General features: G+C 32.8%; 1 protein-coding gene across 1 annotated transcript in view; it reads left to right on the forward strand.

The window, feature by feature from the left end:
* Positions 1 to 7,217, forward strand: part of para (paralytic) — a 100,010-nt gene extending 92,793 nt beyond the window's left edge. Inside the window, exons 31-32 of the mRNA XM_067779276.1 lie at positions 1,186 to 1,490; positions 3,951 to 7,217. Of these exons, the coding sequence (XP_067635377.1) occupies positions 1,186 to 1,490; positions 3,951 to 4,895 (1,250 nt within the window). The 3' untranslated portion in view covers positions 4,896 to 7,217. The remainder of the gene's footprint in view (positions 1 to 1,185; positions 1,491 to 3,950) is intronic.
* Positions 7,218 to 12,652: the final 5,435 nt, after the last annotated feature.

A 12,652-nucleotide genomic window follows, 5' to 3' on the forward strand; every position in this document is an offset into this window, starting at 1 on the left:
CCCAGAAACCTGGGCATCCCAACAGACATCTGATTGATGAACCAGCACCGCCTAGGGGCTTAAGGAGTCATCCCCATAAGCATTTTGAGGAAATACGGCATCTGAGAACCCAGCCGTATGAAGCGAAAAAACATAAGCAGGTCATTGGTGAACACCATAAACAGGCGTCGGACCTTTATTCCGGGAATTGCCCGGTGAATCCAGTACTTAAAGAAAAGTATCCAAAACTCGCGGAAGAGGAACGCATACTCCCCAGGGAAACGCGTGTCACTCTTGCTCAGCTTCGTTCTGGATACTGTAACAGGTTAAACTCTTACCTATCCAGAATCAACCCCGACATACAAAATGTATGCTCCGCTTGCAATGTGTCCCCACATGACACCAACCATCTCTTTAATTGTAATGTGGAACCAACGCCTCTAACACCCCTTTCCTTATGGTCCACCCCTGTTGAAACGGCAAGTTTCCTTGGACTCCCGTTAGATTATATTGATGACAGTTTGTGATCGGTCGCGGCTATTAGGTGGGGCGAGCATTGCTACAACAACAACAACAACAGGCCTGCCTGACGACTAGAGTTCGAATCTCACTTGGGGAAAATATAATTTCTAATTTAAAAAAATACAAAGATATATAAAGAGATATTTTGCAGTCTCGAAATGGGTATAATATCAGCCAGTATGTTTAATTCCTTTCAGTTTTTTCATCATAAAAAAATACAATAATTAAATTAGTAAATGCAATACGTCTCATTAAATTTTACGAATTAAATAAACTACTTACTTTTATTATAGTAAAATTTAGTGAAACCCATGGAAAACAAATTTTAGTAGAATTCACTTTTCATTACCAATAATTTATTTAGTAGAAGTAGATTTTTCCTAGTGAAAGTAACTTAACAACTCAGTGATATTAGAATACTTCGAGTGCATTGAAAATTTACCGCACTGTGCCCAATTATGATATGTTAATTATTATCATCGATTAATGTTGTATTACTATGTGTCGTAATTAGTTAGTCAAATAATTCTTTACGGATTTTAGAAGATTTATCTAGTGTTTATTAACTTTGTAAATAAGTGAAAAGTGTTGTATATATGTAATAATAGCTAAATATAGCTAAACTTTACACAACAACTATATTCGATCTATATTGGGCGAAAAAATTTAATTCATCTCCTACAGGTCTCGTGCTTAGTGATATAATTGAAAAGTACTTCGTATCACCAACGTTACTTCGTGTGGTTCGTGTTGCAAAAGTGGGTCGTGTTCTTCGTCTGGTTAAAGGGGCTAAAGGTATTCGCACACTTTTGTTCGCGTTAGCGATGTCGCTGCCAGCTTTATTCAACATTTGCCTCTTACTGTTTCTCGTCATGTTCATTTTTGCTATATTCGGAATGTCATTTTTTATGCATGTACGGGAAAAAAGTGGAATTAATGATGTTTACAATTTTAAAACATTTGGCCAGAGTATGATATTGCTGTTCCAGGTAAGACACCACAATTCAAGTTCCGTTCATGTTGTCTATTGTTGTTGTCGTTGGGTAATATTCCCGCTGGCGGAAATTATGTGCGATTGTGATGGTCATGCATCAGAGGCACCTATTGCTTTCCTGGGTGACGCATTTGATGTATTCCCAAAATCTGCACATCCAAAAGGGGGAATGTTACATTGTTGATTTAGCTAAGGTAGTTGTTGATAAAAGCTAAATTAGCTACATTTCATTTTCTTTTCGCATTGTTTTTGTTTTCTAAAGCCTAATACAACGTTCCCGTTGCGCCACAAACTCCAGTTTGTCAGGCGTTCTAGTGTTAATTGCTTACGGTTAAACGACAAAGAGTCTTATAAACTCGAGGGTATGCCACAACAGTTGCATAGTGTAAAATATTTACTTAAAACTAATAACTTCTGTTGCTGCATATTTCATAAAATTTTATACTTTGTATTTGATTTAAACCAATTCCTAGCTAGATCATCACATGTACTCTATGTAAGTAGGTATATATATATATGTACATTGTATATCCTGTTATCTGAGCCGACGATGATCTTACAGATATTTAATTTAATTGTTGGTACTTTTGCCTAAAAATTTCCGTTCAACAAAAATAAGTATACCAGAAACAAATATAAACACGTTTTGCCAGCCGCTATCAATGGAATTATTAAATGAAGTGACTCCGAAATAGTCCCAAAACCAATCGCTTAAAAGTTCCAAAGTAGTCCCGAAATGTGTCCGACATAACCCCCAACTCGTTTCCAAATACCGCTGAAATAATACCAAAATGTCTTCACGTACGTGCTGAAATGGTTCTTATATAATCCTAATAGCCCCTAAACAATCTGCGAAACAATTCCGATATATACCGGAAGTAGACCCGAGAAGACATTCCAAAAAGATCCCAAACTAATTCCAAATAGTACGAAATTATTTCGAAAAGATGACTCTTTGGGGTCTACACAAAAATGAAAATAGCCAAGAAATATTCACAAACTCGTGAAGTAATTGTACCTTTTAAATTTTCACTACCCAATTTTGGAAATAAACCCCGGAAAAGGTTTTATAATTTTCAGGGGGGGAAATTTTGGAGCCCTTACGAATTTTTTTAGTCAAAAGCAACAACAATTGAAAAAACCTACTAAGCAATATACCTACTTCGGAACATTGTAGAAATAACCCCTTTTTTAAGTTATTTGTGCTTTTTTTAGTTACTTGTGCTTTTTTAGTTATTTGTGATTTTTTATATGTTCATAATTCTATGTACCTTATTTGAGTTCATTCTATTTTCTCGTTTCAATCTAATTAAGCTCTTACAACAATCGCCAAATAAACTATGAAAATCCTCATTAATGCAAAATATTATGAATTCAGAAATCACCTTAGTGTCAGCAGACTAAAATGTGCAATGTGTATCGAACTTTGACCTATAACTGACATCTCATTAGTGTACGTCACTCACTTTCATGCATATTTGCTGTCTCTTTAAGGCTATATTTATATAATAAGAAGATTTTTACCCCCTGCACGTCACTGTTGACAGATATAAACTCGAAATTGTGACGGGCTTGGTCGATATGGGAACAAGCTTTAGCACTGACAACAATGTCCGCATAAAAATTTAAAGAAAAGTTTCACTTTCAAAAAAGTATACGAAGTATTCGAGATTAAAATGCTGTGGAAAATTTATTATTCTTGCCGTGAAACCAACGGAAGGTTGTGTTGTGATGCGTTGTATAAGGTTTACGCAGGAAATACCTTCACTGCGTTGGGGGAAAGAAATAAAAGAGGAATTGACCTGCTTTGTAATCCCCAATTGGCATCAGTTATCGCAAAAACGAAATTGCTGCCGTATTGTGTTACGCAACAGTCAAAATCACGTAAGCATATCAACGCCAAAAAATTATAATAATGATTGAGTCTTACCGACAAAAATCCAATTAGTTCGCTGGCTGCCTTAGTCTTTCTCATAATATGCAAGATAGATTCTTATATGCGATACGAGCACACTCAAGTTCCAATTTTGAGGCATGGGGCCGTTCGATTATATATCGATTACATACGAGTTGATGCATGCCAGTATTTCAACTCTTCATCTCGGTGTTAAAACTTTATTTATTACAAAAATATTGAGTTTTGGCCTTTTTAGCTTTTCGCACAGTGTGCATTAAACTGCTACGTAGATAAATATAGTTAAATAACAAAATACACATGTATTATAACCATAAATAGTATTGAGTTAGAAAATAAATATGTTTTAGGACAAGTTAAATTAGTTGAATGAACTTTGCTGCCATGTTGTTTGTTTGCTTCAATCATCTTTTTTACTAATGAAATCCACTTGTTCTAAACTTTTTTCACTGCCTCGCCAACCTGACACATTGAATAAATCACCCATTTTGATCAAAAACCTGGACTCTGTAAACCGCGTTAATGAAATGCGAAACACAGATGTCTACCTCAGCCGGTTGGGATGGCGTTTTAGATGCAATAATCAATGAGGAAAATTGCGATCCACCCGACAACGACAAGGGCTATCCGGGCAATTGTGGTTCAGCAACAGTTGGAATAACGTTTCTTCTATCATACTTAGTTATAAGCTTTTTAATAGTTATTAATATGTATATTGCTGTCATTCTCGAAAACTATAGTCAGGCCACCGAGGACGTGCAGGAAGGTCTCACCGATGATGATTATGATATGTATTACGAAATTTGGCAGCAGTTCGATCCTGAGGGAACACAGTATATACGATATGATCAGCTGTCTGAATTTCTGGATGTTTTAGAACCGCCTCTTCAAATACATAAGCCAAATAAGTACAAAATCATATCTATGGATATACCGATATGTAGAGGAGATTTGATGTATTGTGTAGATATTTTGGATGCATTAACCAAAGACTTTTTCGCCCGGAAAGGTAATCCAATTGAGGATACCGGAGAAATAGGGGAAATTGCTCCCAGAGCTGATGCTGAGGGTCACGAACCTGTGTCATCAACATTGTGGCGACAAAGGGAGGAATATTGTGCACGTCTCATACAGAACGCCTGGCGTAAGTACAAAGCACGCATGTCTGGTGAAACAGGAGAAAACGTCGATACCAACCTTACCTCAGAAGGTGATGGAGGTGATGACAATGGCGAAAATAATAATTTAGGTGCTGATGGAGAAACTGATAAAGATGCTAACGATGCGAATGTTATCGAAGGGAATGGTGACATCGGAAGTCCAACTGGTAATGGCAGCGGTGGAAGTGGTACCGGATCAATTAGTAAAAATGGACGACAAACGGCTGTGCTAGTCGAAAGTGACGGCTTTGTGACAAAGAATGGCCATAAGGTTGTAATACACTCGCGCTCACCGAGTATAACATCGAGAACGGCAGACGTCTGAGCCAGGCCTCGCCCCCCTCTCCAAGATGCACCCTAATCTGAACTGATCCATATCAACAAACGATCATTTTCTGCCACATTCAAGAGCAACGACAGCTATAGAAAAGAGCCAAAATTTTAAAGAAAAAACAAAAACAAAGCTAGAAGAACCACATCAGTATAAATAGCGGCATTTTCCGAACTATCAATTATGATTTAAGAAATTTAGCATGAAAGGCAGAAATGTACAAACACCAAATATTTACATAATGGCAGTTTCAAAAATTGTGTCTTTATATATTTCGCGTTTAAAGTATGTTCACTAATTTACTTTTCTAATTTCTCCTTTATTTTATATAGAGAGACGATAAAAAGAAATCAAATTTGTTAAAAATGTTGCTGTTATTAATATTAATTGGTTCTAGCAGTGAGAAAAGAGTTCACCTATGTTAAATATATATTCGTAAAAGTATGATTGTGGAGGTTTACAGCAAACCTTAACCTTTCCAAAATTAAAAAAAAATGCCTTTTAATGCTGATTTATATCGAAATTTTAAAACGGGGAGTCAAAAAGTACATCTCAGCCTTTTTTACGTTAATTTTAAACCATGATCTAGAACTACTGCTTAGTAGACTCAAATATAAGTCTAGATTTCAAATATTTTGAATTTTCCAAAAATTAAATTCTTTGTTTGTGTGAAGACTTTTATTGCGTTATCGTAACATTTTGTTTTTTAAACGGCTTCTTATGGCTAATGGAGCATATTAACTTAAAACAAGTAACCCCACGGTAAACTACTCTATACATCAAAAAAAAATTTCACTAAGTAGGGATAAATTGCAAAATAAACTTTACCAATTTTCTCGAAATTACTGATAACGGAGTTGTTTCGTTTTGTTGTGGAGCTCCACAATTATAACTAATACCTTACTTTATTACTTAAAAAAATGTGATATTGATAAATGAGTATTATGTAATCTACATTTAGTGTCAGTACAAATACGTACACCCTGGACTATGTCACACCCGGGTCCAATATCTATTTAATATTTTCTAATAATATAAAAGCTTCACACATAAACAAAAAAACAATTCAGTAAGCAAAATCCGAATTTCGAACTTTGTTCCAAAATTATTTTAAAAGCCAGCATAGGCCCTACCCTACTTTCCGCTTTGTATGTATTTATTGCGGGCGAGCACTTGAGAATTACAAGTGCACTCAATGGTCAATGAAACAAACGAAAGAAAAATGTTCATAGTTTAAGTCGCTTAAACACCATATTATATTGAAATCCCGAGTGACAAACACCCTTTTTTAGGGCTAAATTAGGAAGAAATGTAGGGATTCTTCGAATACAGTATACTTTACAACTTGATGACTCACCGTGGACAGTCAGTCATTCAGTCTATGTGACCGGCCAGATCAGTAACTAGATCACCCAACATTTGGAATTTTACACATTCTTGTTTCTAGCTAGAGGGCGACGATATTATTTTAAATTCAATACTTCTTTATTATTATTTGAAAACAAGTACGTTGTTTAATTAAAAACCAACTAAACATATGTTTTTTCCATACCGCCAGAAAAGACGGGTACCCGTACGTATGCGACATTTTTTTTAATTATTTGGTATAAAAGAGCAACATACATACACACATGAAAGTTAAACAAATATGAACAAAAACAAACAAATACTTGACCTCCGAGGAGATTTGACCGAGCTTTTCTTCCAATTTTATCGGTGTTCCTTTTTTAAATCTTCCTACAAATTGGCGGAACAGAGCCGCCTCCTAATGGCATTTGAATTTTCACTGAAAAGTTAATGTAAACGTGTTCCAAAACTCGGGCGTCGTATATCTATGTCAGAGGGTGTTTGTGTTTACGAATGTATATTTGCCTTTGCTTTTTAAAATTCAGTATTTTTTATATTATGTGTTATCGATTGAAACATAAAGTACACAGAAAAAAACTAAATAAGCCAATTTCATTAAATTGTAATATAAAGCCTACTGCCACATCTCTGAAACCTAATGCACTACAATTTTAAGTTAAAGACGTTTTAAGATACGTATGCTTGGTTTTCAATAGGTCAAAATGGTCGAAATCATCGGCATTAAGTTAAAGGGCCGCCAGTTTACAAAGAAACAAAGAAATATTGGTACTGACATCTATTATTTGGTGTCAAATTTGCAATTTCGGTGGCGACCTAGCTGCTATTCTAATTAACTTTTTCACTACTATGGGGTTATGTAATTTACACCCTATTTGAATAAGCAAGTGTGCAAGTGGTTTTCATGAATATTCTCGTTTCAAGAACAGCTGTTTTTGATTACTTTAATGAGTTTATGCATTTAAAAAAATAAATTTTTTACAACTAATTTTGTGCAATGTTGTGTCAGACCGCTACTTCGAACACGGTGGTGAAAGGGTTAAGACTATTTAGTCAATACTGACCATGTTGATTGAAATGACGTAACATTTGACCTAATGGAAACACACATTTACTGACAAATACTCAAATTTCATCTGATATTAATTGATATTTATTGAAGCACATGTAACATTTTGGAGATGGGTAGCATGGATACTTGTAAAGTTCTTGAATAATTATTACACATAAATATTATGAAACCAGCAATAGAAATATTTTGCCAAATTGATTAAAAGATGAGTTCATAAAACAAATAGTCTATAGCCAGACGTTAAGCGAAGTACTTTAATTCAATTGTATCACGGTATACATTCTAAGGATAAACTTCATAATAAAAAGGCAGGCGAAAACAAACAAAGCCATTGATTAAAATAAAATTTTAACAAACACAAAGCAAACAACTAAGTATGTGCGATATTTCCTGCAAAAATACTTCTTTAAATTTAAAAACGCTACAAAAAGGAATGTGAAAATGATTTATATATAAATATAATTAAATGCTCAAACCTATTACTGGGTTCGTTTTGGTACAGTCATCGTTGGAACTAAAAAAGTCAAGCGGCAAAGCCCTTTATTCATAACACTCAAAATGCTATTCATTTCGTTTGCAAGTAAATTTGTTAAGCGATTTGCTACGACCAGAGAGGATAGATAGAACAAGATGTCCCATTTGAGCTGTAATTTTGAATTGCTTCTACACATTTTCATGAGGTATTTTTGATTGTTTTAAAGGATCGTATTAATTAAGCAATTCATCCTCTTCCTAACAATCCCAATATATATTAATATAAACTTCCTAAAAATATGTAGAAGGCAATTTTCTAATACCCGCCAATTAGGTACATTACAAATAAAAATTGAAATGACTTCTCTTATTATATCTCTGCTACGACAGATTGTTTTAGTTATCAAGGGAAAAGCTAACGCATATACAAAATATTATTTAGATATATTCCATGCAAATTCATTTGTTTAAACTGCTAAAAATGCAATGTTAGAAATCAAAGTTCTGTTGAACGCGCCTGAAAATGTTCCACACAATTTGGATTAAAAACATATAGAATACATATGCACCTAAGACAGCCTTATTTTTCGCCCTTTTTCCAAATTAAATGTTCCAAATGTGGCTTGTTTTCTCGATCATATTCTGGTTCTTAGCCAAATCCTTATTTCATAATTTTGATTGAAATTAAAAAATTTAAACGCTTGATTTAATTTTGTCAATACTTTTTTTGAGCTTTCGAGGATTTCATAATGATATTTTTGACACGAACTCAGAAGCATAATATAATTACATAAATTGTATTTATATGTAAGTATATGTATGTAAGATAATGTTTGAAAATTACAAAATACATTACTTTGAAAATAGCTAAAAGCTTTTAAGTGTGCACTTGTGAATAATACTTTAAGATATCTACGCTCATTAGTTTTTAAACAAACAAAAATGCTAAGAAAATTGTTGAAAATATATATCTGGCACGTATCGCAGACCTCTTGTCAGAAGCATATAGGTTTTAAAATGTTGGAAAATCTAGTTTTAGAGTTTACTTTTACGAGAAACAAAAAAGGAATTCATATTCATCTTACATAGACCGTAAAAAAGTTTGCTTGCAACTCGGGATTTCAATAGTTACAATGTATAACATTCAAAGGTTAATCCAGTGAGCGCTTTAACTCAAAATTGCAAAAATGCACATTTACGCTTCTGGCAAAAGGGCGGCGATGTAAGAGCTTTTCATATCCAGCGCTAAAAATATTGGAATTAGAGTAAAGTAAAAAAATAACAAAATTTTATGCAAGGGTTTTACTTTCATATGGAAAAATACACGCATACCGTTAGAAAACAATAAAGTTTAGCTAACATTTCTAAGCTTTGCGCAGCTACTCAAAGCGTTCTGTAAAAAACTTAAAGCGATAATTCGAGATTGGCTAATTAGAAAATAACAAGAAGCGAACCCTGAATGAAAATGATAACTTGTATAACGACAAATGGGTATAAATGTACCTCAAATCGGAATGTATGGGGAAAAGGAGTCGTGCGAAGAATAGTTTTTATTTATAAGCATTTTTGCATTATTTTCAACACATACTACCTACAACATCTACAAATGTGGGATTCTTTTGTAACATTTTTCTTTAATTTAATAGCATCGCTTTGCAGCTGCTTTTGTAACTGAAACGAGAACTTGTAACTTTAAACGAATCACTTATAATTTGTCTAGATTTGTTATTGGTTTTTATTGCGACTGTAGCGGTAACAATAAAAAACGGTACCATTACAAAACAAAACAAAAAAAAGCTTTGGCTACTGCCAATCTATGTAAGCCTGAAAGCAAAACTGCTTTGCTGATTGTTTTTTATGCTGTTTACGAATTGCTACAAACAGAAAATAAGTTCAAAAATCCACCAACTGGGTGCAAAATCTGCGGAATTCGAGGGGCGGGCGAGATGAAGTAATTCAATGGAATTATAAAAAGAAAATTTAAGTACCACTATAAGCATAATTAACGAACATGAAATCTAAAAACCATAAATAATAAAAGACAATAGATGTGTGTAAAAATAGCAGAATACCGTTTATATACATACTTAAAACAACAAAAAAATAGAAATTTCGAAAAATCATGTTCAAGATGCGAGAGAAAATTACTTAAAAAAATCTGAAAATTAAAATCATTCCCATTGCTGCTGCCAGAGTCGTCATCGAAAACTCAGCCAGAGAAAAATACACTGAAAAGTTAAGAGAAAAAAAAATGGTTGAAAATAAAATGCAAAATTGTATGCTTCTAGCGGAATTTACACAGTGAGAAATGGCAAACGCTGTTTGCAGTTAAAATTTTCCAGTTTCCATACGTAATGGCCATGAAAAAAGTAGTACTTGTAAAACCGCAAAAGGAGCGCGGCAAAATGCATTAATTAGCGTGGAAATGAAGCAAAAAAAAGATAAGTTTAATTCTAAATAAAATATAATTAAGTAGTTAAATAAAAATAACATTCAAACGCGAATATCTGCTGCAGAACTAAATCGAGTTAATAAAAAATGCTTTTTTCATAAAAAAAACATTAAGCTTTATATATTTGTAAAAATTATATAGTATATTTAAAAAAAAACAACAACATGCATACGCGACATGTAAATTCGGCCGCATTTAGATTCACACTTGAACATTATACATATTTTAATTAATAAAGCACTCACACACACACACTAACAAAACATCGTTCACATCAGCTAAAAAAAATGTATGTATATAAAAAAGGTAAATTCAAAAATGCCATAGTTTGTGTGTTTAGGACATTTGTATATTTGATGGCAACAACAATTTGTATTTAGCTATAGTTATCAAATCGCGTTAGATATTCTAATAAAATTTAGCAAAATTGTATTAAAAGACATAAATAAATAATAAGAAAAAAAGGCTTTAGCTCTAAGAATTTTAATGGTAATGTTTTCAACAGTAACAACAACAAATCCTAAATAAAAATAATGCAACAAGAATGAATGCATAAATAAATATCGTCGATGGCATTGCAAAATCTCGTATCGACTAAATGCAAAACCGTTCTTCGTTCATCTGGCGGCATTTCAAATTTTCAGGAGAATGGAAAAACGTATTTCCACAGAAAAAAAAATCTGGAATTAAATGACTGCCTTTTAATGCATGGGAAACGTTAGCAGAAATACCAATCCTCTAGATATGCCATTTATTAAGTCTTTTTTGTTTATCAAAGAAATAATAAAACGTTAGAGCAAAGCAGTCAGCTGAATTTTAATCACATTTTATCTGCTTCCAATGCAATCTGTCGCACCTGTCACAAGCTAAAAAGGTGTTTTATTTTTTCTATTTTAGCATTACAAATTACATTAAAGTACAAAATATATCTTTGTTTCTCATTGAAACCTATGGTACAGCCAATTTTGAAAAGTATTTTTTAGTGGGACTGAAAATGGAAAGTGGATTCATTTACTTACACAGCGGGAGAATGGTAACTTTTCGTGCAAATTGCATACTAAAATTATAAATTTCATTATAAAATGAGTATTCACTATTAAGTGATAAAATTTCAAAACTTATATAATAACTAGTTAAGGAGAAATTACTTAAAATTTGAGTCAATGTCGGGTAAAATTTCCAACACGTCACTATGGAATGTCCCTTCAATAATTTTTTTTCCTTAGCATGCAATAATAGATATTTAGTTCATTTAAACTTACAAATACCCGCCTTTCTATCCATTGGCCGCCTACCTTAGCTGATAAGAGCTAAAAAGTGATTATGGAATCTAAATATAATTCAAACGTTAATTCACAACATGAATATCGAAATAGTTATAATTTTTTGAATTTTATGGAACCAAATATTTGTCACTCTTAAAATTTTGTGGTACTTAGAAGATTTTTCAATTTGTCGATAAATGGTTTTGCAGCAACATCGACGCTATGTACATGAGTATATGTATATTTATATTTTATTTTACATATACGATGTATGTATTTATGCAAAAGTATTTTGAGAAGCTTACTTTGATTTTTTAGTTTGTTTTCAATTATTATATAACATAATTGCAGTGGTTCAGTATAAAACACTGCTTAATTTGTTATCAGTCCTTAACTTAAAGTAAGAAATCTGAGTAATTCACTCACAAAGTCATTGTACTCATTGTAAGCATAAGAAAAGAAGTAACATGCAATGTGCAATGTTATATAATTTATCAGGACTAAATATGTATGTATATTTTTGTATCGCAGGTCAAAAGAAAACTTAAATTTAATACTTATATAAATTCAAAACAAAAACAAAAACAAACATATACGCTAAAATCCTACCAAACTATTAATCAGTTAAGGTGCATAATAATATCATACAATTTATACGTTCGCCAGCAAAAAAGTTTACAACTTGAGATTAGCTTAAACGAAAAGATATGTACGTGTCTATCATAAATACATTCACATGGTTTGGCCATCTTTTGAAATGTTTGTAATCTTTAATTTACATAATGTTCTGCAAATGTGCTTATCTGAAAGAATGAAAGATTATTGCTTGTTCGACATCCCTCACTGTTTTTAACACAAAACAGCTGAGGCTCAAAGAACATTAATCATTTATGTATATCCGATTATATTTCCTTACTATGCTGAGTGAAATGACTAGTCGAAAGCATTGTGAACTCCATATATCTAGTATGTTTATGTATCTACGACAAACTGGGCCTTAAAATAAGCATCAAACAGCCAGACGTGCAAAGCTTTATTTTTTCATAACTATTTTACCTCTAAAATTTGGTGTTTATCGGATTTATAGACGCACACAGGATTTGACTTTTTCGCCCACAACTTT

This window comes from Eurosta solidaginis, chromosome 4 (assembly GCF_040869045.1).
Source record: "Eurosta solidaginis isolate ZX-2024a chromosome 4, ASM4086904v1, whole genome shotgun sequence".
In the NCBI taxonomy this organism is placed as follows: Eukaryota; Metazoa; Arthropoda; class Insecta; order Diptera; family Tephritidae; genus Eurosta; species Eurosta solidaginis.